At 38.9% G+C, this 27,792-nt stretch overlaps 2 protein-coding genes across 2 annotated transcripts in view; both read right to left on the bottom strand.

Annotated features, from left to right (window-relative positions):
- Window positions 1–932: 932 nt before the first annotated feature.
- LOC140738976 (caspase recruitment domain-containing protein 8-like) lies at window positions 933–8,450 on the bottom strand. The gene is made up of 4 exons (XM_073066979.1): window positions 8,303–8,450; window positions 6,104–6,226; window positions 3,936–4,077; window positions 933–1,507 (listed from the first exon to the last, which is right to left on the bottom strand). The coding sequence occupies exons 1-4, from the start codon at window positions 8,429–8,431 to the stop codon at window positions 1,050–1,052; spliced, it is 852 nt and encodes a 283-aa protein (XP_072923080.1). The 5' UTR covers window positions 8,432–8,450; the 3' UTR covers window positions 933–1,049.
- A 2,557-nt stretch (window positions 8,451–11,007) lies between these two features.
- LOC140738937 (uncharacterized) overlaps window positions 11,008–27,792 on the bottom strand; it is a 245,212-nt gene continuing 228,427 nt past the window's right edge. Inside the window, exons 24-26 of the mRNA XM_073066949.1 lie at window positions 14,312–14,376; window positions 14,144–14,205; window positions 11,008–11,255 (exon numbers count right to left, since the gene is read on the bottom strand). Of these exons, the coding sequence (XP_072923050.1) occupies window positions 11,024–11,255; window positions 14,144–14,205; window positions 14,312–14,376 (359 nt within the window). The 3' untranslated portion in view covers window positions 11,008–11,023. The remainder of the gene's footprint in view (window positions 11,256–14,143; window positions 14,206–14,311; window positions 14,377–27,792) is intronic.

Here is a 27,792-nt window from a genome sequence, read left to right on the forward strand (position 1 = left end):
AAAGGCAAAATAAAATCAGTAAAGTACCGGAAATCTCAGATCAGTGATTATGAGAAGACAAACAGTTAATATTTCAGGTCCATCTATAAAACAAATTGCAGATTTGGAGAGAAGAAAAGGAATGTCTGATAAGGTGTGTCTGCGTGTGTAAACAGAGGGAAGTGAATGAGGATAAAATATGAAAAAAATCAACATCCTAGAATTGTGAAAAGCAGAATAGAACAGTTGCTGGAAGTCTTAAGGCAATACTGGAAACAACAAATCAGGCAGTATCTGTGAAGAAAAGCTGAGTTAATTGATTATCTGAAAGGATTAAATGCTGAATTCAATCGTGAGGCCTACAATGTGTCTAAACTGAAGGTGAGGGACAGTACCTTGAGCTTATGTTAGGCTTTGCTGGAACAATTTAGGAGGCCAATGGCAGAGAAGTTGGAGAGGGAGTAGGATCTGGAATTATAGTGATTGGCAATTGGAAGCTCAGGAGCATCCTTGTGACTTTATTAGAAGGGTTGAGGAAAATGTCATTTGGAATCTCTTTGCCTTCATTCCATCATGGACAGGTCTAATTGTTTTAGGGTGATATTGTTAATGATTTTCTTGTGTCATCATTGTATGTCGCTTTCTGTTTCTAAGAGAATTATTAACAATGTTCAACATCTAGGGCTTAATTTTACTTAGACCTCTTGAAAAGGGATTTTTACCTTTGTTACACTTTCATTTATAAATACTTGACATCATAGAACAAACATCCCTATGGCTGAAAGTAAACAAAATGAATTAGAACTGTTTGAAGAAGAAAAATAAAATTACAAGATTATTAACAGCAAATAATTTTACAGTATTTATATAAGAATGAAACAAAATGATTTGATAAATGATCACTATAGAGCTAGAAGCTTTAAAAGATTTTAGTACATTAGTAGAGTTTATTATTAGAGAGATGAAACCTAGAATCTTATGATATAATTCTAACAAAGAATACATTTCACTGGTAGAGTAAAGCTGATCATCAGACAGCTTCAGTTATATTGCAGATCTGCAAAACTAATTTATGAAAAATTGTGGCCAATTAGATAACCTACAATCATACCACCGAATATACAAACCAATTGAGCCAGCCACGTGCTTAATATTTTGTTATTAATTTCTTTTACAGTTAAATTATCATCCTGTAAACAAGCTAAACTCCATTGTTTTAAACAGTTGTTACATAATTTGTCTGAATAATTACATTCCATTTCATTCACAAAACAAGGATTATTTTCAAGTAGTATATTGTACAGTTCTTCTTCTGCTTCTTCTCCCCTTTTCATTATTAGTTGAACTAGGGCTCTATTTTGTTGAATCTCTGTAATATGAGAGCCAACCTCACGCTCTTCATTTATGTTAATAACATTCTTGAGTCGTAGCTGTGACCAGATTGGTTGAGTCATTTTAAGACAATAAATAATTTCCTTTTTGTGTCTTTGTACAAAATCCACACCTTTCTTCAATTTTTTAAACATATCTGGAGATAAAAGATGAATTATTAATAGAAATTAGAGAAATATAGGTAATTTATACTAACTACTATTTGAATTTTAAATTTCTGATTTGTAGCTATATTAATTTTTGTTATTTTTGGTGTTTAGATTTTCCACAGTCATTCATATATGACTGGCTATTTGCTTGCATTGCTCAAGAGAAAGGCAGAAAAACAAAGTCACATTTTATGTTGATTGGTGTCTCCCTCCCTTCTAAAAGAGAAATAAAGTCTCACTTTGAAGCTCTTTTTCTCCTCAAGTTGTATACAAGGTCTTAAAAATAGTTCAGAAGAAACAACTATTTTCAAATTCAGTTCATTAATTGGAAAATTAAAATTCTATTAAATGGTTAATATTTATCAACTGAAGATGTTTAGATTAGTAACTTCATTTCTGTACATTACAAAATAGGAAACCTAGAAGATCTTGGGGACTGTGGGTGGACTTGAGATCTAATCCAGTGTTCAGAATTATTATTTATTGGATTAGCAAGATGATCAGGTTGGTTAGAATTATAATGCCCTGAGGATAAACTCCTATTTCACATTCATGTTACATATAATACTTTCTAATGGACATGTTTCCTTGAAATCAGACAGCATCAATGCTGGCTGCATCTTGGAAAACCAGACTATGAGAAAGGGGTCTCACAGACATTTGACTCATATTAACAAAGCAAAGATTATTTGTGATTCAGGCATGATAAATACCCTGCAGATCTCCTGAAGAAAGAAAGCATGTATCTGCTTCAGTACATTCATATTAGCTTGTTTATGAGCACAGTAGAAATTGTCATTTGTAAATAAATTTCTATAGCTTGTTATAGAAACATAGAAAACCTACAGCACAATTTAGGCCCTTCGGCCCACAATGCTGTTCCAAACATGTATATTAGAAATCACCAAGGGTTCCCATAGCCCTCTATTTTTCTAAGCTCCATACACCTATACCAGGAGTCCCTTAAAAGGTGCTATTGTATCCACCTCCACCACAGTCGCCGGCAGCCCATTCTACACACTCACCACTCTGCGTCAAAAACTTACTGGACATTCCCTCTGTACCTACTTCCAAGCAACTTAAAACTGTGCCCTCTCTATTAGCCATTTCAGCCCTTTAACAATAAAATATAAAATTCATATTTAATTTTGAAACTGACCCGATCATGCATGCTTGGTTTTATTTTTGTCATACTTTAGGTCCTTACTGTGTGTTTACAGTGCAGAAACAGGCCATTTGGCCAGAATCAGCCATAAGTGCTCTTACACACAATGTTTAAATGATTTATTTTTAGCTAAGATTATTACAATAAACTAATGTGCAAAAGTCTTAGGCACATATATATAGCTAGGATGCCTAAGACTTTTGCACTGAGTATACTTGCCGAGGTGGAGCAGAGAGCAAGTTTGCCAATCTGACGGGAGCAAAGGAGGTTGGGAATGGCGAGGGTAGATCTTTGTAGGACAGCTGGCAGAGGAGGAGTGCCCAGCGGTGGGGCGGGGGATCTTGTAGCACAAATGCAGACACACCCAGCCCTGAGACACCAGGCTAGGTCATTTGATTCCAAAAAACTGGTTTATTGATTATTACAAAATATTTCTCTGGTGCTACTTGATCTCTCCACACTCCTTTCCCCCTTTCCCAACCATGATTCCCTTTTCCCTGCTCCATTCTCACTCTCAGCCCACATAGAGACCCATATCAGAATCAGTTTCATCATCGCTCAAATATGTCATGAAATTTGCTTTTTGTGCAGTGCAATACATAAAATTACCACAGTACTATGCCAAAGTCTTAGGCAGCTTAGCTATATATATATGCCTAAGACTTTTGCACAGCACTTCCATTCTTTTCCCTAATACAGTATGTGTTTATCTAGATTTCCTTTAATTTATTGACTCTAGTTCCCTTAACTTATGGTAGAGCTCCAGTTTCTAATCATTCTCTGGGAAAAGACACAGCTATTGAAATAGTGGATTTACTCGTGATGATTTAAGTTATTGACCGCAAATCTGGTTTTCCCCATAAGTGGAGGTTCCTTCTTTAGGCCAACAGAGTTAAGTACATTTTACAAAAAAAACCTCACTAATATACAGTATAGCCAGTTTTGTTTAATTCCTTTTATACAAGCATGGTGCAGAGAACAATTCTACTGATCTTCAATCAAATGCTATTAAAACGATTTCAGAAATAATTCTGTAATCCTGGCTCACTGCAAGCCTTGATTTTCTCCTTTAACAAGTGTTTTTATTTCTATTACATGACAATGCCATGGAAAATCTAAACTACATTGTATTACACATGACTTATCTTCAAGATAAACTGCATTAGCACCAATCTGATACACATTTATTTTATGTATCAATGAAGTAAAATACATTCATTTAACCATCAGAATATTATGCAGTGACTTACCTGGTTTTATCAGTAATTCCCATAGAACAGCGATTTTATTTTTCTCTGTCAAACTTAACTTAATATTGTAGTTCATATCTGTGCAATTCACTTCATAAAATGGTTGCTTTAGATTATACCTGAAGTAGCAGAATTTTATATCCTGTCATTAAAAATAAATCTGGTAAATTGGATTGACAGGAAATTATTTTTAATCATTGTACAGTGGGTTTTAGTGGCAACAATGATAAATACAAGAAAATTGAAAAAGGAAATTGAATATTGTATCCACCATAAAATGCTCATTTTTTTGTGTTCATGACAAGTCAACATCATGATTAAATCTAGGAAATCAAAACAGTAAATTTGTGTTATTGTCAGCAATGTGTGTATTTTTTTAATGTCATTAATTACTTCTTTAATTACACTTAAATACCCACTGTAAAGTTATAAGGTCAATTTTAATCTTACAAATCACATGAAATGATCAAGATTTAACCTCTGGTTTATGCTGAAGTAGCTGATCTGATGTTGGATAATGGGAGCCACAGTTAGCACAGAATGGGACAACTTGGCCCAAGTTCCAACCTTGTGCCATCTTAACTTAGGTACAACACAATTTAACTCATACAGTCTTGAGGTCCTGCTGCAGTTATGAAACATTTTCCTCAAAGTCTGGTTAACAATTTCAAATTGTATAATGAGTCATAGGTGTGATTATTAAGAACAACTGATAAAAGTGATGGAAGTTGTCAGGATGGGAATGAAGATATGTTAGCAGGGAAAAGAGTATAACTCTTTGTAAGAAACCAAAATATTCAATGCAGTCATGCAGATAGAAATTGTGCAGTTTAGATGCAACATGTTACAGCAGATACAACTAAAAGACATGTATATTTTAGCTAGTGATTAATGAATTATAAGTGACTTGTCTGCAAAATCTGATAGTAAGGAATACAATGGAAGTAAATCGTTCATTTGAGCCTTGAAATTATGCAGGCACTGGAGAACCTCAGACTTTCTTTTTAAAATATAATCAAAAGAATGTGGAATAGATTTCCATGAAAATAAATTAATCCAGTCTAAAATGAATAGCTGTACAATTATATAGTAAAGAACAAACATACTGTATATATGTGGCTTAGATGAGGAGGCAGGGAGCATTTAAAAAGTAAACAATGTCAATTTATTTATACATTCATTTAAGCGTAATTTAAGTATTTTAAGTAAAGGAAAGCTTAAATCCTCCAAGAGGACCACAACCTTGTCATGGTTTGGAGGCCTGTGTGCCTCTATGACCTGGAGAGCTACGTTGGCCGGAGTCAGGGCTTTATGTTTTGGCTCTTGGTACGGTCACTCATGCCAAATAGGTCAAAGAGTGATCTACTAGTCCTCCAGGGTTAGGGGTACAGCCTAGAGCTAACAACCCTGATTAGTAAATCAAAATTGTTATGAAAACAGCAATAAACAATCCTAAGTCTGAGTGCAATGGTATTGCTAAGTTGTAATGGCGCAATGCAGTGGCATAAAAGTAACAATGCTTAAATAGTAAAGCAATGAACATTTTTTAAGTCTCAAGATGCTGCTGGATTAAAAATGTAATTAAGTCTTTGGAACTGATTAGGGTTCTAAAGTTGAACTCAAGACAGAAAAGCTTGATTTTTAGATAAGAAGGGTACAAAGAGATATAAGGTAAGTGTAAAAAAGTAGCATTGAGGTGAAAGAACAGCCATGATCTTTTTGAATGGTAAGTAAAGCAGGAATGAATGACTAAATGGCCTGCTCTTGCTTCTGTGTTCCTATGTACCTAATACTTCTTACTCATTCTAGAATTTTGCATATAGCGGAAGTATCCAAAGAGTCATAAAGGTAAATTTGCAACTAGAAAAGGAGCACAATTATACTCAGTATACAATAAATTAAGGAAACATTAAAAATTAAAACTGGGATGGCAAGCAAAAAAAAGCTATTACAGAATGAATGTTGAATTTTCAATGTTCTGGTGTTACATAAATTATTCTGTTATAATTTTATTCATCAACTGTGTCATGATCAATCAGCTGGTGTCACCATTAAATATGCTATTAGTAAGTTGACAGAAGTAGTAGTGAACTTGATATGTATGCTGTAAAATATTGTACATAAATGATTATAAAATAGTTAATTTTGAACATTCTAATCCTACTTACTGATGGTGTTATTGTCACATTTGCAAAGGATGTGAGCTTGTATTTCTTGCCATAGGTGAGGGTGATTATTTGTGGTCTTTGAATTTTCATTGATTTTTTATTGTTTTCGTGCAAGTCAACTGCCTGAAATACAAAAAAGATAAGATTTTTGGTCTGTAAAGTAAAAAAGTACTTTTTAAAGTGAATAACATGAATCAATACCATTTTATCTGTAGCACTGTCACCTTGAAGAATCTAAATATTGCACAGTTTAATAGCATTAAATATATTATGACCAGTCCACTTAATCAATGTATACAATAATTAAAATATGAAATAAAGCTAATATTTGTAAGCTGAATGAGGCTAAAATTGATAAAAAGTAACTGTAGATACTGGAAATGTAAAACAAAGAAAGAAAATGTTGCAAGTATGTAGTGGAGAGTGTTTCAAAAACCTTGTGTCAGAAATGAAAAATAAGAATAATCTAAACAAATGCTCTCATTTAATATTGTTCTAAACCATATCTTTTAGGAATATTGACCATATATTAGGTTCTCTGTACTTATCCCCTTTCCTGGTAGTAGATAAGAAAATGCTTAATGTTTTATGCAGAATCAGTTCCCTCATTTGCCCTATATTATCACTTATGTTCACTGGCATCTATCTGGAAGCTGGGATATCTGTTAATGAGTTATTAAATATGGTAATATGTTCAAGTCTCCTTCTACTTTATCTTTTCTGGTGGCTATGTGAAAGCAAATGAGTGGTTGAATTAAAACTTTAAAAAAATCTTTCCATTCTTATCATTACCAAATACCAAACATATATGGTCCTCTGGATAAAAATACTACTACTTTGTATCTCCACAACCAATCTTCCCAAAACAAAAATGGAAAATGCTGCAAATACTCAGCATTTCAGAGTGAGAAAAGAAATATATAGATGACCATGAGGATAACAAGGTGAGAGGGGCAAAGTTTAAACCTTCAAAGGACATTTATGAGATGTATTTGTTTACATAGAAAGTACCAGGTGCCTGGAATGTACTGCCAGGGGAAGTGGTGGAAACACATATGATAGGAACATTTAAGAGAGATTTAGAGAGACACACAAATAAGTAGGAAATGAAGGGATATAGACCACGTGCAGGCAGATGGGATTAGGTTTGAGGAACTAAGTAGCCTACTTCTTTCCTTAATAATGTATGCTTGTATATAAATGCAAAATACTACAAATGCCAGAAATCTGAACAGAAATTTCAGGGATTGTTCAGGTAATATCTGTGGAAAGGTCATTAGCCTAAACATTTATCTCACTACCCTAGAACTTGATCAGTGCAGAAAGCAGAAAGGCCCATTTCTGTGCTGTACTGTTCTATATTCTATCTTATTCTTTTAAACTCTGTGAAATGCAGAGACTTACGTGATGTAATCTAAACAAATGCCTAGATTAATATGAACCAGCACTGTGTACAATTGTCAAGCAATGCTTCAGCTTTTCTTTTAAAACTCATGCATTTAATTAATATTAACAACTAAAATAATTACAGAAGCATAATTAAAATAATATAAATTCCATTGCTCTTTATTGTGGTTGTAAAAACTCATTTAAATTAATCTGTTTATGAATATAATGTCATATCTATCCTCGAGTTCTTAATCCATTCTGGAATCCACATTGAGCCCAGGTGTGCAATGTAACCAGGAAATCACCAGAAAAACTGATTCAGAGTTTTGGGATTTCTATATTCATGTGGCATATGCAGAAGTGCAATGGGAAATATAGGTATTTCCAGAAAACATCAATGCTTGTGTGACATTAATATGTATAAATTGGAAACTATGCTTCCTACACTCCAAATAAAACATTTCACCGGCTGCAAAGAAATGAAATGAACTGAGATTTTTTAAGCAAGGATTACTCAATATGGCTTGATAGTAAAGATTTCAGATTACTTTCCCCCCTATTGTTCTGATGAAACTTAAAATTAATTATATTGACATAAAAAGGAATCAAACAAGGGAACTTTTGGGTTTATTTGGCAACACTTACCAATCAGGCCAAGTAACCAGGCCATAATCATAATTGGTGAAGAATTTATTGAAGGAATTTGAAAATAATTGAGTTCCAAGATTTTATTATGTACTAAATAGAAATTAACACACTTTAAAAAATCAAAGATGGCTATTCTTCCTTACATTAAAATTTATTAATTACCTGTATTAATGCTGAATCATTTGGTAGCAAGTACACGTGGAAGTTTGAAGAATCAGCTTGGAGAGTCTGATATATTAATATGATAGCATGCACGGGCACTTGGCAAACCTGACACAGGATAACACCCATAATGGTAAGAGGCTGATTTCTTAATATGGCATGAGATAAAGTCACTTCTGATGGAATTTCCAGGAAGAAAATATTATCTCTGAAACATGCAATGTTGTATACTGCCGAGTACATAGCCTCTCTTGAACCTAAAAATATTGTGAAATTTGATGCATTAATAAAGCTAAATTCAGTTATAACAAACTAAAAAAATACATCAGTACTCTGATATTTAAAATTTACACTTTCACTTTTAAGTGCATATCAAACAACTCCCTATGATCTACGTCTTATGTGAAAGTTAATTGTATTTAAATAATATCTTTTTACATATTTTGAATTGAAAAGAAAAGGTAATTGAATTTCATCATTTAGAGGAATCTAGTTATGGTTTATTCAACGTATATTAGTTTTCACAAGGCTGACATTTTCTGGTTAACGATGGTGGTTGATGGGAGCACCTGTTATCAATTCACTCATGGACAAATTCTATCCCACTGTAATAAAAGTCTTGAACAGACCTTTCATACATCAAAAGATGAATTCTTGATCTCCTAATCTACCCCGCAGTGCTTACACTGTGCTTTCTCTGTAATTGCAACATTAGATTTGGCATTCTGTTTTCCTTATCACTTCAGTGTCATTATGTATGGTATGATTTGTCCAGATGGCATGTAAAACAAAAAAACTTTTCAATGTGTCTCAATATATTTCACAATAATAAACCAATAACATATAAATTATAACTAAATTACAAATTAATGAGATTCATGTTTTCCTAACTCATTATGTGATATTCAACTTATTTAAAACATGACATATTTTCAAAATTCTTTCCCAGTTTTCCAATGTGCCCTGGGTTAAGTAATTTCCCGTTCTCCCTGATGTTTCTCAATGAAATGCATGATAAGCTTACACTAGTGCTATTGAACTAAAGACATTGATTTTGTGACATAGTCAGCTTCTATTCTTACAAAAAGAAATCTGATCCTGATACTGTTGTATAATGCTTTTTTAAAACTCCTGATCTGTTAAGTCTTCAGATAGACATGGAATGCTGAAGTACAACTAAGACATCTAGTGATTTTGAAGTTAACACAGAGATCCAGCAAAAATAACAGAAACTTAAGAATTGACTGTCTGATCAATATAGCAGATGTCAAGGTTACAGACTATAACCTGAAGTATACAGTTCTCAACATGGCAATTGCCCATGCAACTTTGTATTTTATTGCATCTGTAAGAAAGAGTTTTTCTAAAAAATAACCACAGTAATTACATTTTAAGCAGAACAAATAAAAAAGAACAAGTTAAAATGTGACCAGTTTTGATATTTCAAGATAGAATATGCTGTTATATACAGAATGGATGTCAGATTGCAGCATGTACCTAATCCCATGCACAGAACAAAGATGACAGATTTATGGAACTGCACTAAGGATCACAAGGATCGTTACAAAAAATATTCCCTAGCAAATGCAATAAGCATATACAGCAGTTCATCTTTGCGACAGTGGAAGCCACATCATAGTATAATAGTCTGTTTTATTATGTTGTACATTATTATTGCATATCAGTAAATTATTATTGTGTATATTGTTAGTCTGTATTTTATTGTTAGTTAAGTCTGCATACTGCTAAGTGTGTTTTTAAATGTTGCTGTTGTAACAAAAGCATTTCCCACTTGGAATCAATAAAGTATTATTATTGTTATTATTAAAAATAACACATGGGCTGCCAAGGACATTACAATGCTTCTCATTAAATGCAAATCCTTAATTTTGCACAATCCTAAGCAATGATAGTCACACCTCTGAAATGAGGGCCGACACTGCAATCTTTCAGAGCATTCTGGAAATGAGAATCAAAATTACAAGGTCATCTCAGTTTTTGGCCATTGCTTCAGAGAAGTTGGTGTACAAGGTCAGGAAGGGTAGGGTTTCATCCATTAATTGAGCAGCAATATTTCCATGGAAGCTGCCAATGTGGAGGAGTGGCAAAGAATGTTAGTGTGAACACTATGTATTTCAGGATACAGCTGCAATAATACAGAAAAAAATTACCTCATTCTTTTCTGTTTTCTCCTTGAATCACTGGCATTCTACTACAATTACTGCAGTATACGTTACGCCATTTCTATCAGCACCTTTTGTAGCACTTACTTTATATTCTGAAATGCCTCGATCTTGTGCACTACACCTCAGTTATGATGTATTGATCTTGTAGTTCATTCAACACAGATTCCAATGCTACCAAACGTTACAGGGTTAAATTAAGCAGATAACTTTCACAAAATATTGCAGATAATTCATATAAATATATGGTTGTATTCACTTCAGTATAGAAATTATGGTTTAACTGGAGCCTACAAGTCAGTGATTGATACAGCTGTTTGGAAAGTGTAGCAAGGTATATGCTAAGTATTGATCAAATGGAGATTTGACTCAAAGAGTTAAGTAACTTAATCCAAATCAATGACTAGTGAAAATTATGAATACATTAGGGAATTCTGTAAGCAAAGAATATTTCCTTGTATGCTTCATTTATTGTTAACAGGAGATAAAACATAAAATGAGAAAACATAGTGAAGCAAGTATAGATCTGATACTATTTTTAAAAAATACCTGTTTCACAAATAAAATGAGGGAGGTAAATAGCTTCCACATTGCCATCTTGAGTGGTGATGTTGAATAATGAACTTCCAATTATCCAACATTGCTTCTGCACGTCTGAAATATACTCATTCCAGGAGCAATATTCATAAGTTAGGGTAACCTGTGATTTTGTTATCCATCTCAGCTTGGTTACAGCACATTCATAATAACCTTTATCTGGCAGAAAAATGCTTTAAAGAAACATTAAAATATTAGCTTAGGAAGAAGATTTAAATAACTAATAATAACTACTATTAGATTCTTTTGAGATTAATTTTTGCTGCTGCGAGTAGCTAAGAATAACAGAGGTGACTAATCCTGAGGATTAAATTGGGCTCAGTGGTGTTTATTTTATGAGTGTTGATTACATTCCCAAAGCTCCAAAATGACACCTGCTACATGCGGACATATTTGTGCCTGTTTGGTGAAGGTGTTAGCATACACAGTGGATGTTCACCAGAAATGTGCACAGCAGGAAGGTGACGAATTCAGTTAGTGGTGATTGGATGACAGCACTAGCAATTAGCAACTCAACATTCCAAATGGCACTCACTCAACCTAACACATGTTGCAGGAAATATGGGAAATAAGAATTAACCAAATCCTGTTTATTCTTATTATTGCATGAGTTCATTAATTGTGCAAATAAACATTACAGGCATGCAAGATTTTCAATTGTTAAAATATTCTTAACTTGTCAAGGCAAATTTAAAATTGTGGAATTATGTGTAAACAACTGAACTACAAATGGAATGATAGTCTAAATTCTCTTATCAGCTGTGTAGGATAAGATGAAATCCATTTGTAACAAGTGGTTAAACTACTGGAAACCAATTGAACAATAGAAAACCTACAGCTTGAGGATTAGTATCAGTCATGAAATATGTTCAGAAAAGCATGTAGGAATTTGACCAAAGTTTGAAGTGTTTATTTTGACCATGAATATAGAAAGAAGGAAAGAATAATAATAAAAGATGAAGAATAATTAGCTAAGGAGCTCCACTAAATCTGAAGGCTACCAAGTCTTGTGAACGATATCAGGGTACAATAAATGTATTGCCTTGTTCGTTTTAATGGTTGCTTGAACAGTGCAAACACATTATGATCTGAGCTTTAATACAATAAAGTTACTGTAACCTGATTTGTGTCACAAGGAACCTACTATCCTCTGTAAAAGACAAACTCTTATAGCATGTTCAGCAGCTGAAAAGATCTTGTCCATTCTCTGATCAGCATTTTTAATAGAGTTATCAATTTCATATGGGGTAATTGGTGGTTGATTTTTTCTGAAGATTATAATAGCTTCAGAGTATTTGGTGATTCCTACAGTTTTTTATTCCAATTGCAGAGTTCATAGGGAGACATGTAGTAAGAACTAAAGTTTTTTAATTGACCTTAAAGGTTCTGCATAAGTTCACATTCAAGTTTATTGTCATCTGACTGTACATATATACAATCAAAAGAAACAATGTTCCTCCATACCACAGTGCACCTATGAAATATATATCATACACAGCACATAAAATAAAATATTACCACAGTATATTAAAATAAATATTTAAAAAATTGAAGTGCATGCAGTGCACAGCACAAGCAACAGTAAACCACTCGCTGTTCTAGTGATGAGACCTCGGGTGGTGGCAGGATATTCATTAGTCTCACAGCCTGAGGGAAGAAGCTGTTAAACAGTCTGGTTCTCCTGTACCTCCTTCCTGACAGTAGTGGGTCAAAGAGATTGTGGGACAGGTGGGAGGGATTCTCAACAATGTGTTGGGCCCTTCATATACAATATTCCTGGCAAATGTCACAAATAGGGGGGAGGGAGACCTCAGTGATCCTCTCAGCAGTTTTTATTATCCTCTGAAGGGTCTTATGGTCCGATGCCTTGCAGCTTCTGTAACTCACAATGATGCAGCCAGACAGGACAGATAGAACAGAACATAGAAAAGTACAGCATAGGAAATGGCCCTTCAGTCCATGATGTTGTACCAAACTACTTAAACTAGCAATTAAACACTGTCCTAAACTAATCCCTTCTGCCTGTACGAGATTCATATCTCTCCATTCTCTGCCCATTCACTGACCTATCTAAAAGACTCTTAAATGCCTCCTCTTTATTTGCTTCCACTACAAACCCTGGCATTACATTCCAAGCAGCCACCATACTCTGTTGAAATAAACTTGCTCCTCACATCTTCTTTGAACTTATCCCTTCTCACCTTAAATGCATGCCCTCTATTATTAGACATTTTGACCTGAGTATGAAAAGATTATAGCTGTCTATCTATGCCTCTCACCAAATTTATAAACTTCCATCAAGTCTCCCCTCAGGCCTAGTTACTCCAGGGTAAACAATCCAAAGTTTGTCCTCTCTTTATAGCACATCACTCTTATCCAGGCAGCATCCAGGTAAACAACTTCTGCATTTTCTCTAAAGCCTCCATATGCTCTCTATAATTGGGTAACCAGAATAGAATGCAATACTGTACTCCAGATGCAACCCAACTAGAGTTTTATAAAACTGCAACATAATTTTCTGACTTGAACTCAGTGTCTTGATAAATAAAGGCAAGCATGCCATATGCCTTCTTTACCACACTATTAACCACTTTCAGAGAGCTATGGACTTAGACCTCAAGATCCCTCCATACATCCATTTAACTGCGTATTTTGCCTGTACATTTGATCTCCCAAAGTGCTTCACACCTGCCCAATTAAACTTCGTTTGCCATTTTTCTACCCTTACCTGCAACAGATCTAATTTCTGCTGTATCTTTAGCAATCTTCCAGTGGTCACCAAACACCGAACCACGGCTCAGTGGTTGGGGAAAACTGTTCTATACCATCCAGATCACTACCAATTTTTGTATCATCTGTGAAATTACTAACCCACCTAACCACATTTCTATCAAAGTAATTATATATATGAAGACTGGTTTGAGTTCAATTCTTTGGTCTGAACTACATTGCAATTATAACAAAAGTACTATGTAAATTCAAGTTTTTGTGACTGGTGATACTTGACTGTAGAAAGGGATTCTGCTATTTGTCAAATTCTATAGAGGAACAAATTAATTACCTAAATTTTTTGTTTCCATTTTCTCTAACATTTGGTGTAATTATCGTCCATTTTAACTTGTCCTGAAAATTAATAAAAACAAAGTTTTAAAGCAATTCCAAAATCAAGAACATACTATGTCCAAAATTATTATTCAAATAATATTCAAGTATATCAAAAGTACATCACCTTTTTAACCTTGGGCATTTTACAAGGGCATTGTTCCTTTTCAAAGTATATTAGATCTGAAAGATCTATAAGAAATTGTTATGATAAATATTTTGATAGCTGAGTTATTTGAACAACTTATCAATAGTAAATTTAGATGGTGACTATGATTTCAAGAAAGTGACAAGATCTATCACTAGATAAATTTGGGCTTATTTATTTAGCCCACTGATTTCCAATGCGGCGGTTATTCATCCTCAGGGGGCATTAGGGGAAATAGAAATCATTGAGGGGGGAGGCATTCAAGATTCTGGGGGAGAGGTGGTAAATGGCACCCTAACCTGAGGCATGAGACCTTACAGACCGTTAGTAGAGCAGACGCTTCCAAAAATCAGGATGAGGCACTGGAACATAGTAAGAACCATAGCTCTGCGAGGGGTGAGTACTTATTGTCACAACATGCTTGAAACTTGGGTAACGCGCTGTAAGGCTTCATTGCTAATGTAATGGTTTCTCTGTAGCAGCAATGTTTGGGTTATGACTAGTGTTAATGGGGCTTTGGAATGTGGGGCTATCCAATGAGAGGGATGTTGTCACGAAGAAATCTGCAGATACTGGAAATGCAAGCAACACACACAAAATGCTGGTGGAACACAGCAAGCCAGGCAGCATCTATAAGGAGAAGCACTGTCAACGTTACGGGCTGAGACCCTTCGTCCACTACTGAGCGGACGGTTGTTCTTTCTTGTGGGTCTGGGAGCAGGGATTTTGCGGTCTTGAGAGAAGACGTGAATGGAGAGTGTTGGTAGACCGGCAGATGGAGTGGACTTGGAGCGAGGGTCTGAGGGTCGGCTACTCTTGGAGGTCGATGGGAAACCAGTGGACTGAACTGTGAGCTCCAACATTGCTCATTAGACTGTTTCATGAGAATGGGTCCTTTTCTTTTTTTTGGTTCTTTACTAACCATATAGTCAAAATAAGAATTATAAAGCTCAATCATTTAATCACATATTGTGTACTGTTTGTTATTTCGTGGTACTGACTTGTAACAGGGGACACATTGCGCAGCATCCACCCAAACAAGATTTCTTAAGTTTGGCCGGGCCAAGGGCTGTCTTCCCCTAGATTAAGCCACTAGCCGAACTGAGAGTTACAATTGTGGGGGCTCATCCGGGATTGATTTTTATTGGATGCTGTGTGATTACCCTGAGCATTAAACCAGTGGGGTAGATATTCGTACTCTGGATGAATTGTTAATTCACCAGTTAAGTACTGATAAATTTGTGATTGCTGGGTGGAGGTTTGATAAAATGGCAGAACAGCTCTCATTTTAATGCAGACCAGCATTGACATAGCGGTAGCTGGGGGCGGAGATTTCAAAGTCAGGGTTCTATTGTTTCTGAGGAGTGAGGGGAAGGAGTGGTCAGATTTGGAATGTCCAATTAGTCCACGTCCCCCAGTGAAGAGTGAGAATTCTAAGTTAGTATCTGCCCTTACCTCTCTGGCAAAAAAATGGAAAAATGCCCAGGTTCAAATTCCCAGCTATGCTAGGCTCTGCCTATTCTCTGGAATAATGCCCACCCCTAAAGGGGAAGAGGAGTATGAAGCTTGGGCAGAGCAGACCACTCAGTGGTTAGATGAGTGGCAGTGCTCTGATGATGTAAAGCGACAGAGATTGGTCGAGAGTTTGACTGGACAGGCTGCTGATGTTGTGAGAGCCATCAGGATGCGGTATCCCGTGGTGACAGCTGTCAATTACACGCAAGCACTGGACAATGCTTTTGGCCCGACAGGAAGCCCAATGGAGCTCATGGCAGGGTTTCAGAACGTGCGTCAGGAGAAGGGGGAGAAGCTTTCTGCTTATATTTTTTGGCTGCTAAATTGCTTGAAGCACAGAGGGTTCATTCAGGCAGCTGAGGTGGATCAGTTAAGATTGGACCAGATAGCCAAGGGTACCCAGTCCCAGGACCTGATTGCTTGGGGTCTCTGACAGTCTCTTAAGATGTGCTCCCCTCCATCTTTTGTTGAGCTGATCAGAGAAGTACGGGAAGAGAAGAATAGCTTGGAGGCAGGGTAAGTCCTTGGTAGTGGTCCCCTGCAGCAAAGTGACCATGGATACCCTACCCTGGGGAGCGACAGAGGAGATTGTGACAGAGTTGAGAATGGAGATATGTCAGCTGTTATCAGCAGGTGTGACCCACCCCTCTGGGAAGCAGGAACATTGATGCTGATGCTTTGTCCCGATGGGTGCATGAGGGACTGATCGGGGATGAGGAGTGGGAGAGCGTTCCTGTCCCTAGGTGAAGGCCCTGGGTCAGTTTGCCATCACCATGAAGGCAGAGGGAAAGGAGGGGCAGGATCGAGCGAAGGATCAATTGCGAGCTTCTGATGACACCATTCCCCAAGTTTACTGAAACCTGACTGCTCTGAAGACAAATCAGCTGCCGGAATTGAGTTCTGGGGAAGTGGCAGCTGCAAGTGAGATGACCTGGTCAGCGGTATCATTTGCTCTGCAGTTGAAAAGGGAGACATTATGGCTCAGGCTGAGAAGATGAAACACGTGATGGTACCTCTGTTACTGAGAGAATGGCCTCAGTTGGAGTTGTGGAACTAGATCCTATACCGGGTCATGTCACCCCGGACTGACCTCGGCGTTGCCAGCTGGTTCTGCTTGAGAAATATCGGAGAATTGAGTTGAAGTTACTTCATGATGATTCTGGACATTTGGGGGTTGAAAAGTCCTATGGATTGCTCAGAGGCCGGTTTTACTGGCTCTGAATGAAGTAGGAGGTAGAAGAACACTGCAAGTCATGCACTCGATGCATATGTGGGCAGCTCCCTTGTCTCACTTGCAGAGTGCGGGGCCCCTGGACCTGGTGTGCATGGATTTCCTGTCAACAGAACCCAATGCCAGCAATGCGGCAAATGACTTAGTCATCATGGACCAAGACACCAGATATGCACAGGCTTTCCCTACCAAGGACCAGAGGGCGTCCATGGTGGTCAAAGTGTTATGGGAGAAGTATTTAATTTATTATGGCCTTCCCAGGCAGATACATAGTGACCAGGATGGGATTTCGAGCACAGACTCATCCATGAGTTACTGGACATGCTTGGAGTCAAGAAGTTAAGGACCATGCCCTATCATCCGCAGGGTGATCCCCAGCCTGAGTGGTTTAATCGGACCTTGCTAGATATGCTCGGGATCTTGGAGATCAGCAGGAAGAGCAGGTGGAATCAACATACTGGACATCTGGTCCACAGTTACAACTGTACCCGAAATGAAGCTACCGGGTATTCGCCATACAATCTGATGTTTGGGCGCAAGGCAAGGTTGCCCATTGACCTTTGTTTTGGGACTGACGAGGGCAACTTACCACCAAAGACTTATCTGAAGTATGTGTCTGACATGAGAAGACAGCTGAAAAGGGCTTATGAATTAGCTGGGGTCGCAGCTGCCAAGCAGAATCAAGGAAATAAGGGGAGGTATGCTCAAAAGGTGAGGTTCTCCCAACTCCTGCTGGGAGAATGAGTCCTCATAAGGAATTTGGGGCTATGGGACAATAAATTGGCAGACTGTTAGGAGGCCACACCCTATGTGGTGGAGAGCCAAATTCCACACCTACCAGTTTTCCAGATGAAACCAGAGGATGGGAATGGGCCTGTCAATTCTCCATCAGAACTACCTGCTGCCCCTGGGACAAGAGGTGCAGGTAGACCCAGAGCCTGACTTGGAGACTACCCCTAGTAAGAGGACTCTGTGGAAACACAGGGTGACTGCAGGGCCCACAGCAGGAGAGGTTAGGCCAGCCCCCACCCTTGAGAGGAATACTGCTTCAGAGGATTAGGACCTGGATGTGTGGAATATGCTGTCTTTTGTTAACTCCCCATTGACTGAGGAAGAGACCTCTAGCCCTTCTCCTGTGGAGTCAGGTGAAGTCGGTGGGGGGGGGGGGGCTAGCTGTGAACAGTCTGAGTTGCAGTGAGACCCTGCAAGGGATGAAGCAGGGCTTGGCCACGGGACCGAGGGGTCCAAGTTGCAGGTGGGCATAAGCAATAGGTCAGGGGAGGCTGCACCAGATAGACCAAAAGTATCCCCAGTAGTGTCTAAACCAGAAGAGTTAGGTGAGGGGGTATGGAGGTCTCAGAGAATTAGGAGACCACTGGATAGGCTGGCCTACATAGCACCAGGGGAACAGAGTGTGGCCCCTATCGTGTTAAGGAGCTATGTTACTGCCTTTTACACCTGGATTGGCCTTTGTGTTTTGCAGGAAGGGTTGGCAAATTATCTCAATGTCATGAGATCATGACTAAATTTGGTGGGGGTGGGGGGGGGGAGAGTGTAACACGCTGCAAGGTTTCACTGCTAATGTAACGGTTTCTTGGTAGCAGCAATGTTTGGGTTATGACTAGAGATAACAGGGTTTTGGAACGTTGGACTATCCAATGAGAGGGATGTTGTTCTTTCTTGTGGGTCTGGGAGCAGGGATGTCCTGGTCTTTTGCTGGGGAGAGGTGAGAAAGAAAGACGCGAATGGAGAGAGTTGGTAGGGCGGAGTGGACTTGGAGCGGAGCAGGTTGACGGGAAACCAGTGGACTGAACTGTGAGCTCCAACGTTGTGCGTAAGACTGTTTCATGAGAATGGACCCTTTTTTATGTTTCTTTACTGACCATATAATCAAATTAAGAATTATACAGCTCAATCGTTTAATCACATATTGTGTACTGTTTGTTATTTTGTGGTACTGATTTGTAAAAGGGGACATATTGCGCAGCATCCACCCAAACAAGATTTCTTAAGTTTGGCTGGGCTGAGAGCTATCTTCCCCTCGAATAAGCCGCTAGCCGAACCAAGCGTTACACTGGCAATCTCATCCACCCTTACCATCCAAACAGACATTATTGGGGATGCATAAATGAGCAATCAGGGTGTACCCTTGGCTCGTGGCAGGGAATGAGTTCATGCAATTTGGTAAGCCAAATACACTTCCTCAACTTTCTCTACAGATCTATGGAAAACAGGTCCGGCAATGATTCAGTGCTAGCCAGAACCAAATGGTGAAATAGAGCCAACCTATGAACCTGCTGACCTCGAGGATTCCTCTTGAGGTGCTCAAAGTGATTTCGGCTTCATACGTGCAGCCAAGAACCATCTTTGGGGATTATGAGACCTTACATAATTGGTCAGTTGCACTAACTGGAATAATATAAATGTAAAAAAGAACCTGTTGCTTTCCTGGCACATATGACGAGTAACTTTTCACAAGCTTCCAGCCGGGTACAGGTATCAATTATAACCAATGTTTCAATGACAAACTCTACCATCTTCTTCAGTGATGATCGATCATCACTGAAGATGATGGCAGAGTTCATCAAAACTTTGGTTATAATTGATACCTGTATCTGGCTGGAAGCCCAAGAAAAGCTTACTATCATAAAGGTAGCTTGCCAAATACTAGCTCTAGCCTGACTAACATTCAGATTCCATTCTGAATCCTTGTCAACATAATTTTCGCTGCTGTGATCATCATCTTCATCTTGACACTCTTTTGCATGCCACTACCATCATTCCATCCATGTCAACTCACTGCCATCATCAACATCCAATAGGCATTCCCACTTCGTGTATTTTAAAATTTTAATTTAGCCCATTGTTGATGGATAAATACGTACTGCATAATCTCTATGAGTCAGAAGGCGGTGAAGCCTTGAATTCTAACCCTGCTAAGAAATAGAAACTACAGAAAGTGTCTCAATACAATCTTGCATATCTGGAACATTCCCGTTCCCTTCAGTTAAGTGACGCCCTATGTGTCGTATTTGTAATACTGTACTGTCTAATGAAGCCACGAAACCATCAAGGTTGCAGGATTGCAGTATGGAAAATCTCATACAATTGGTGAGAGATTAGTAATGCCTACTGTATCAGAAGTGCTCCAAATGGGTACCAATATTTTAAAGTCAATTCATATGAGTAATAACTCTGTAGCTCGTGGTACTGACAAACTGAGTGAAGACGCCGAGTATCAACTATGCATAGTGCTACAGAAAACAGAATTTGGGATGAACCTGTGCAAAACAACGAGGCATTGGTAATGGCATATATACGGTTTATCAAAATTGGAGAAGTTTATGAAGAGATTCTCTTTTGTAAAAAGTTAAAAACAAATTACTAATGGATAATCAATCTACAACAAGTTCAAAATGTATATTGAGGATAAAAGTATTCTGATTAAGAATATGATTTCTTATGCAATAGATGGAGCACCACATGTGACAGGTCACCACACTGGTTTTGTGGCATTTATGAAAAAAGAAATTCCAAGTCTGTTTGCAAACTATTGTGGAATTTACCATCAACATCTCGCAGCTAAAAACCTCAGCCAGTGACTTTTTTCAAGCACAACTCTTGTAATATCTGCTATCAACAAAGTTAAAGCTCATCTAATAAATAGCAGAATATTTCGCCAGTTATGCCAAGATATCAATGAAGAGTTTGAATGCTTGCTTCTACACACTGAAGTGCATTGAAATGTCTCTTTGAACTTTTTGACACTGTGGATGAATTTTTGTTCAAAGTCAGCAAGAGCTTGGGAAGCAAGATTGAACTTTAATATGGAGTTTGGCATACCTTGCCAATGTGTATGACAAAATGAACATTCTAAATATGAAACTGCAGGGTAAGAATTTCAATTTAATTCAGGCCGAAAATGCAGTGTCCACTTTTAGCAGAAAATTGGAAATACATAAGCAAAACATTGGGAGAAGAATGTCCTCACAGTTTCCCTGCATGGAAAGTACACACTCTCTTTCACAGACGGTGATTTGTAAGAGTACTGCTTACACCTGCAGTCACTGAAGAAGGATTTTCAGAATTAATTCAAGGATTTGAACGATCTGGAAATTCTAGACCGGGTAATTAACCTATTTCTTTGCAAGGTGGAAGAACAGGAAGAGAGCTTGTAAGAAGAAATTATCGAAATTCAGAATGATGAAGAAGCAAAAATGTTTTCCAAAAATGTCCGCTTTTGTGGCATGTGGCTACAGTGTCATAGGAAGTTTCCTGGACTTTGGAAAAGAACCAAACTGCCCTTCATTGCATTTCCATCTTGTTGAAAGAGGTTTCAGTGCAGTGAACCACATACTCACAAAAAACAGAAACCATTTGAACATTGTTACACATGGATACTTAAAGGCTTTTGCTGTCACAACTTGAACCAGATATTTCAACTCTTACTGAAAATCAACAAGCTCAAGGATCATGTTGATATCAAAGCTGCTTTACATTGCACAGGTACTGTGTAAGCTAGGTTTAAAGACAAAAAAAATTAAGGCAGAATTACCTTTCTCATGTTAGCATATGACATATTTTTACACTACTGGGGTATCAGAAAGTAGATTGTGCCTAAGAGGGGCATTGGCAAGTATGAAGGTGCTTTAGGATGATGTTGGGCTAAAAAAGGTTGGGAAACATTGATTTAGCCATACAATCCAAAGTTCTCACTATACCTGGAGGGAGCTTTGCCTATCATATTGGGAAGGATTATTAGATGTCCATTTTAAATGCAGGATAAGTTAGGTTCCAGTGTTTCTTTGAGGATCCCAGCTCTTTACTTGCCACATCTAAACTTTTGATTTATGTATTGTTATGACCCCAGCCCCCTCCTTTGTGAGAATCGCAAGAGCCCTAGTGAAGGGGGGGGTCAATGACCCAAGAGAAGAGAAAGATACATGCAGTGTCCCTCGTTTTACGGCGAGGCAAAAGCTGGCGACTGTGGTCATTGTCTCGTGGAGACACCTTTGTGAATTGGGAACTGTACTACGTGTATACCCTCAGGGCAACGTAGGTGGAGAGATGGAGAGAGATTGCATCATCCCAACCTGATTGACATCTGAGACCCCGTGAGTTCAGATAAAAGAGGGGTTGTAAAGACGGCCCCCCAGATGCACCAGAAGACATGCTAGAAATCCCATGACAGTGTTTAATAGCGACAGCCGGTGGGGGGGGGGGGTTCGTGTGCGTCTTTTCCTTGCCTGGGATTGGCGACCTCACCACGAAAGAACGGCTTAGCTACAGGAGAGGCCACAAGTGAGTGTCCATTCCCCAACGAGACTCCGATGAATCGAACTCCTAAAGGTTGGAAAAAACCCGCCGGGTAACTGTTTCATTCAATCTCTATCTCTCTCTCTCTCTAACAAAAGTGCACCACCACGACACCCCAAAAAGACGGCAGCTGGTGGAACTGCAGTGAACGCAAGAGACTTTTAGATATACAGTGGACAATATATACCTTACCCCTAGACAACGATAGAGCTTATTTCTTATTGATTATTACTATACCTGCGCTTTAGATTGAGTATTGATGACGTATGTTATCTGAATGTTTGTATTAACCTTACTTTTGTGCCCCTTTATAAATAAAAACGTTTAAAAATGGTACCATCAGACTTCAGCGGACCTCTCTATCTTTGCTGGTAAGTGATCCAGTTACGGGATACGTAACAACTTGGGATTCTCGTCTCGGGATTTGACAAAATTGGGAGGCCAGTGAATCGGGATTGTAAGTCCAAACTTGGATCTGGTTGTGCAGGTAGCCAGATGGGAAACCAGCAAAGATGGACGTGGGTGAATTTATGAAAAACCCGACTGTGGAGGCGCTAGAGGCGGCCACCAAATCAGACTTGTTAAATTTGGCGAAGGGATTGGAACTCACAGAAGTGAGGTCGTCCATGAAAAAGCGGGAGGTGCGAGGGGCCATAACTCAGTATTACATTGGGAAGAATGTGTTCGAAGCTGAGGTATTGGAAAATATCCCTGAAAAAGTACCAGCTAGTGGGATGGATCAGCCAGAATTGGAGAAATTAAGGTTGGAACATGAATTTAAAATAAAGCAGCTGGAAGCAGCTGAGAAGGAGAAAGAACGGGCTGAGAGAGAAAGGGAGCAGGCGTTCCACATAAAGGAGTTAGAGGTGAAACGGGACCAGGAGCTCCAACTAAAGAGGTTAGAGGTGAAAAAAGAGCAGGACCAAGCTGAAAAGCAAAGACAGCATGAAATTCAGCTAAAAGAGCTAGAAGTAGCTGAGAAAGAGAAGGAACGAGCCGAGAATGAGAGGGAACGAGCTGAAAAGCAAAGAGAGTATGAGGAGAAACAGAAACAGAGGGAACATGACTTGGAGATGGAGAAGTTAAAGAAAGAGCGAAGAGATCTAGGGTTAGATCGAGAGGAGAGGTTTAATGTTAGTCGGGAGTTGAGGGTAGTACCTCCATTCGAAGAGTTGGATGTTGATAGTTATTTCTTGCTTTTTGAAAAGGTGGCAGTAAATCAGAAGTGGCCCAAAGAGCAGTGGGTGGCGTTGTTACAAAGTGTGTTAAAAGGGAAGGCACAACGAGCATATGCGGCATTGGCCGTCGAGGAAGGGGAAGCGGAGAATTATGCCAAAGTAAAGGAGGCCATTCTCCGGAGTTACGAGCTAGTACCTGAAGCTTATAGACAAAGGTTCAGAAATTTACGAAAAGGGTGGAATCAAACGTATACCGAGCTAGCCTATGAAAAGGGTGTGCTCTTGGACCGTTGGTGCACAGCGGAACAGGTGGACGGGGATTATGGGCGTATCAGGGAGTTATTTTTGATTGAGGAATTAAAAGGGTGTGTTCCGGAGGAGATCCGGATGTATTTGAATAAGAAGCCGAATAAGTCCATTTGGAAATTGCTAGGTTCGCAGATGAATATGCCCTAACCCACAGGACAAAGTTTTCCTCGCCAAAAGGTTACCTGAGAGACCGTGGGAACGACCGAGGAAGTCCGCCGGCTGAGGCAGAGGTCCCGCTGGGAGCTAGTGGTAAGGTTGAGAGGGAAAGGCCAAGCAGCCCGAGATTTCCGGGCTTGACCTGTTTTAATTGTGGGAAGGGAGGACATATTGCCTCTAGGTGCTTTGCTCCGAGAAAGGAGCTCAGAAAAAGTCTGAGGTATTTGATTCAGTTGAAAAGGAATGCAGTCCCTGTGGGTCAGATGGACTGGGTTCAGTGAAGACAGGGTTAACCCTGGTAATTGGGGGAAGGGAGGGTTCCCAGGTGTTGGTACACGAAGGGGTGGTGAACCTTAAAGTGGAACTCGACCATGGGGGGATAAACATTATTATTGAAGGGAACGGGAAGTTTGTAGTTCCCAAATCGAATGAAGAAAATTTAAAGTTTAGATTGGTGTCAGAAGAAGCAACCAAGCTACAGAAACGAGGGCTTGGTAACGCGGTGCCTGCGCATCGATTACAGGTTGATTGGAATGTAAAGGTGCCCCACACGCTGTTGTTATTCAAGAGAGCGCTGTGAAAAAGCCGAAATTTAAATGCGGCCTGAGGGAAAGGTTCGAACTGAAACCCATTAGCCTGCATGGTCTTGACAAAAGGGTTAGCTACCTGTGTAACATTAAAGAATTGGGTGGAAATTCACACGATGATTTAAGTTTGGGACACGGTGTTGAGAGAATAACCCTTATGGAACGGAAAGGCGGGAGAGTACCTCGCCAAATTACCCAGGTCCCCCACGTAGGAACTCACCGGAAAAGAGGTGACGGCTAATGGGGGCACCATTTTTAAATAGAAAAACCGGCTGTACGGGATTTTGACAAAGCATGTGAATAACAAAGACAACCCCCTTGGAACCCTGCCTGTTGAAATCTGATGCTACCAGCCTTTAGTCAGGGACAAGATGTTACCATATTAAAGGAAGTGCCACTGTAATCGTTAACTGTTTAGACGCTGAAAAATGTATGACGGTACAGCTCTGTAGTTAAAAGAAAAGCTTTTGTACTATGTTAAATCCTAAAACCCTGTAAGACTCTGTACCACTCCGTTTTAACCGCTGGTAAAAACGTTTTTAAGAGGGGAGGTGTTATGACCCCAGCCCCCTCCTTTGTGAGAATCGCAAGAGCCCTAGTGAAGGGGGGGGTCAGTGACCCAAGAGAAGAGAAAGATACGTGCGGTGTCCCTCGTTTCACGGCGAGGCAAAAGCTGGCGACTGTGGTCATTGTCTCGTGGAGACACCTTTGTGAATTGGGAACTGTACTACATGTATACCCTCAGGGCAATGTGGGTGGAGAGACAGAGAGAGATTGCATCATCCCAACCTGATTGACATCTGAGACCCCGTGAGTTCAGATAAAAGAGGGGTTGTAAAGACGGCCCCCCAGACGCACCAGAAGACATGCTAGAAATCCTGTGACAGCGTTTAATAGCGACAGCCGGTGGTGGGGTTCGTGTGCGTCTTTTCCTTGCCTGGGATTGGCGACCTCACCACGAAAGAACGGCTTAGCTACAGGAGAGGCCACAAGTGAGCGTCCATTCCCCAACGAGACTCTGACGAATCGAACTCCTAAAGGTTGGAAAAAACCCGCCAGGTAACTGTTTCATTCAATCTCTATCTCTCTCTCTCTAACAAAAGTGCACCACCACGACACCCCAAAAAGACGGCAGCTGGTGGAACTGCAGTGAACGCAAGAGACTTTTAGATATACAGCGGACAATATATACCTTACCCCTAGACAACGATAGAGCTTATTTCTTATTGATTATTACTATACCTGCGCTTTAGATTGAGTATTGACGACGTATGTTATCTGAATGTTTGTATTAACCTTACTTTTGTGCCCCTTTATAAATAAAAACGTTTAAAAATGGTACCATCAGACTTCAGCGGACCTCTCTATCTTTGCTGGTAAGTGATCCAGTTACGGGATACGTAACAGTATGTTATACTGAAGTATGATATTAAGCTATTCAGCATAGAAGTACAGACGAATGTTCATATTTCTTGCCTCACTACATGACCAAGTTGAATCAATGCCAAATCCAGAAAAAATATAAGATAATGAAGAAATGCTTTGCAAAGTTTCTTCCAAAAGTACAAGCTATAGGAGCCTCCACAAAACTCCATAAAGGCAGTTTGCTCCCTTCAAGAGAGGAATTGCTTTCAGTTCATATGTACAATGAAATTTGTGGTGAGAAGTCAGATAATAATAGCTGCATGAGCAAGACTATAAAAAGATAGGGAAACAAATAATATATTGTATTGGGAGATGGTGGGAATGATGATGCCTATAGACAGTTTTTAATTTTATGAATAATTAATACCACAGGTGGCATACAAAGAAGAACATACAGGAGCAATTTTCCTTCATTAATGTCTCTAATTTGATCGTTATATTTCTTGTTGTATTTTAGCTCAGTTTTGGATGCAATACTCCATTATTTGCATGACCTGTGATTTCTATCCACTTGCTATAAAAAATGTTTCCAGCCCACCAAGAGGAGGAATTTGCCCCTCCTTTCCATTGTTTGTATAATGGCCTAATAACCATCTCAACATCTCTTCACCCATCCTTTCAGTGCTATTTTTGTTAACTGCAATTAAAATGCACAGCTTAATAGAGGTGCAATTTGCCTTCAAGAATATCTCAGACACCCTACTTGTTTCCGGATGTAACTAAAATTCTGTGCGCAAGAGCGAACATAATCTTTGGCATGTCCTAGGTGCCATTAGGTGGGGAAATTGCAAGAGTGGGCAGGGAACAGGTAGCAACAGCAGAATAAGGTTTATATCTGATTAATATGAAATATAATCAAAAATAACTTTGGCTTACCCAGTAAGTGATAAGGCTTCCTTCATAAGTAAATAATAAATCCAAGTTGCTAACTGGCTACCAATTAAAAACATGACATGAAGTGGGTCACTGTTCTTAAAGGAAATACATTTTGTTGCCTATTTTTTTAAATGTATTTGGCAACAATCTCTTAGAAATGCCAAAGAGTTGTTTAGAATCATAGAGAATTACAGCACAGGCTGTTCAGCCCATCTAGTCCATGCCAAAACCATTTAAACTGTCTACTCCTAACAACCTGCACTGTGATGATAGTCCCCCATATCCCTACTGTCCATGTACCTAGCCAAACTTCTCTTAAACATTGAAATCAAGTTCACATGGACCACTTGTGCTGGCAGCTTATTCTACACTTTCACGACCTTCTTAGAGGAGAAGTTTGCCCTCATGTTCCACTTAAACTCCTTGAGTGGAACATGAGGGTGTTGAGGATGACCTCTGGTTGTAGTCCCACCCAACCTCACCAGAAAAACCCTGCTTGCATTTACTCTACCTATACTCATAATTGTGTATCAAATCTCCTCTCAGTCTTCTATGTTCTAAAGACTACAGTTCTAACCTATTCAATCTTTCCTTATAACTCAGGTTCTCAGACCTGGCAACATCCTTGTAAATTTTCTCTGCACTCTTTCAACCTTGTGTACATCTTTCCTGTAGGTTTTTGACCAAATCTGCACACAGTACTCTAAAATAGCCCTCACCTTATGAAGATCAATGTGCCAAAAGCTTTCTTTATAACCCTATCTACCTGTGATGTCACTTTTAATGAATTATGTACCTGTATTCCCAGATCCCTTTGTTCTACCACACTCCTCAATGCCCTACCATTCACTTGTTTAAGACCTACCC

Source organism: Hemitrygon akajei, chromosome 14, assembly GCF_048418815.1.
Source record: "Hemitrygon akajei chromosome 14, sHemAka1.3, whole genome shotgun sequence".
In the NCBI taxonomy this organism is placed as follows: domain Eukaryota; kingdom Metazoa; phylum Chordata; class Chondrichthyes; order Myliobatiformes; family Dasyatidae; genus Hemitrygon; species Hemitrygon akajei.

What these genes read in the sequence shown, in the direction of transcription:
- LOC140738976 (XM_073066979.1), bottom strand. Translation starts at nt 8,431, where the DNA reads ATGGGTGTTATCCTGTGTCAGGTTTGCCAAGTGCCCGTGCATGCTATC. An exon ending in ATGTGACAATAACACCATCA is followed by an intron (nt 4,078 to 6,103) that starts GTAAGTAGGATT and finishes TTTTAATGACAG; the next exon opens with GATATAAAATTCTGCTACTT. An exon ending in GGAATTACTGATAAAACCAG is followed by an intron (nt 1,508 to 3,935) that starts GTAAGTCACTGC and finishes TTTTATCTCCAG; the next exon opens with ATATGTTTAAAAAATTGAAG.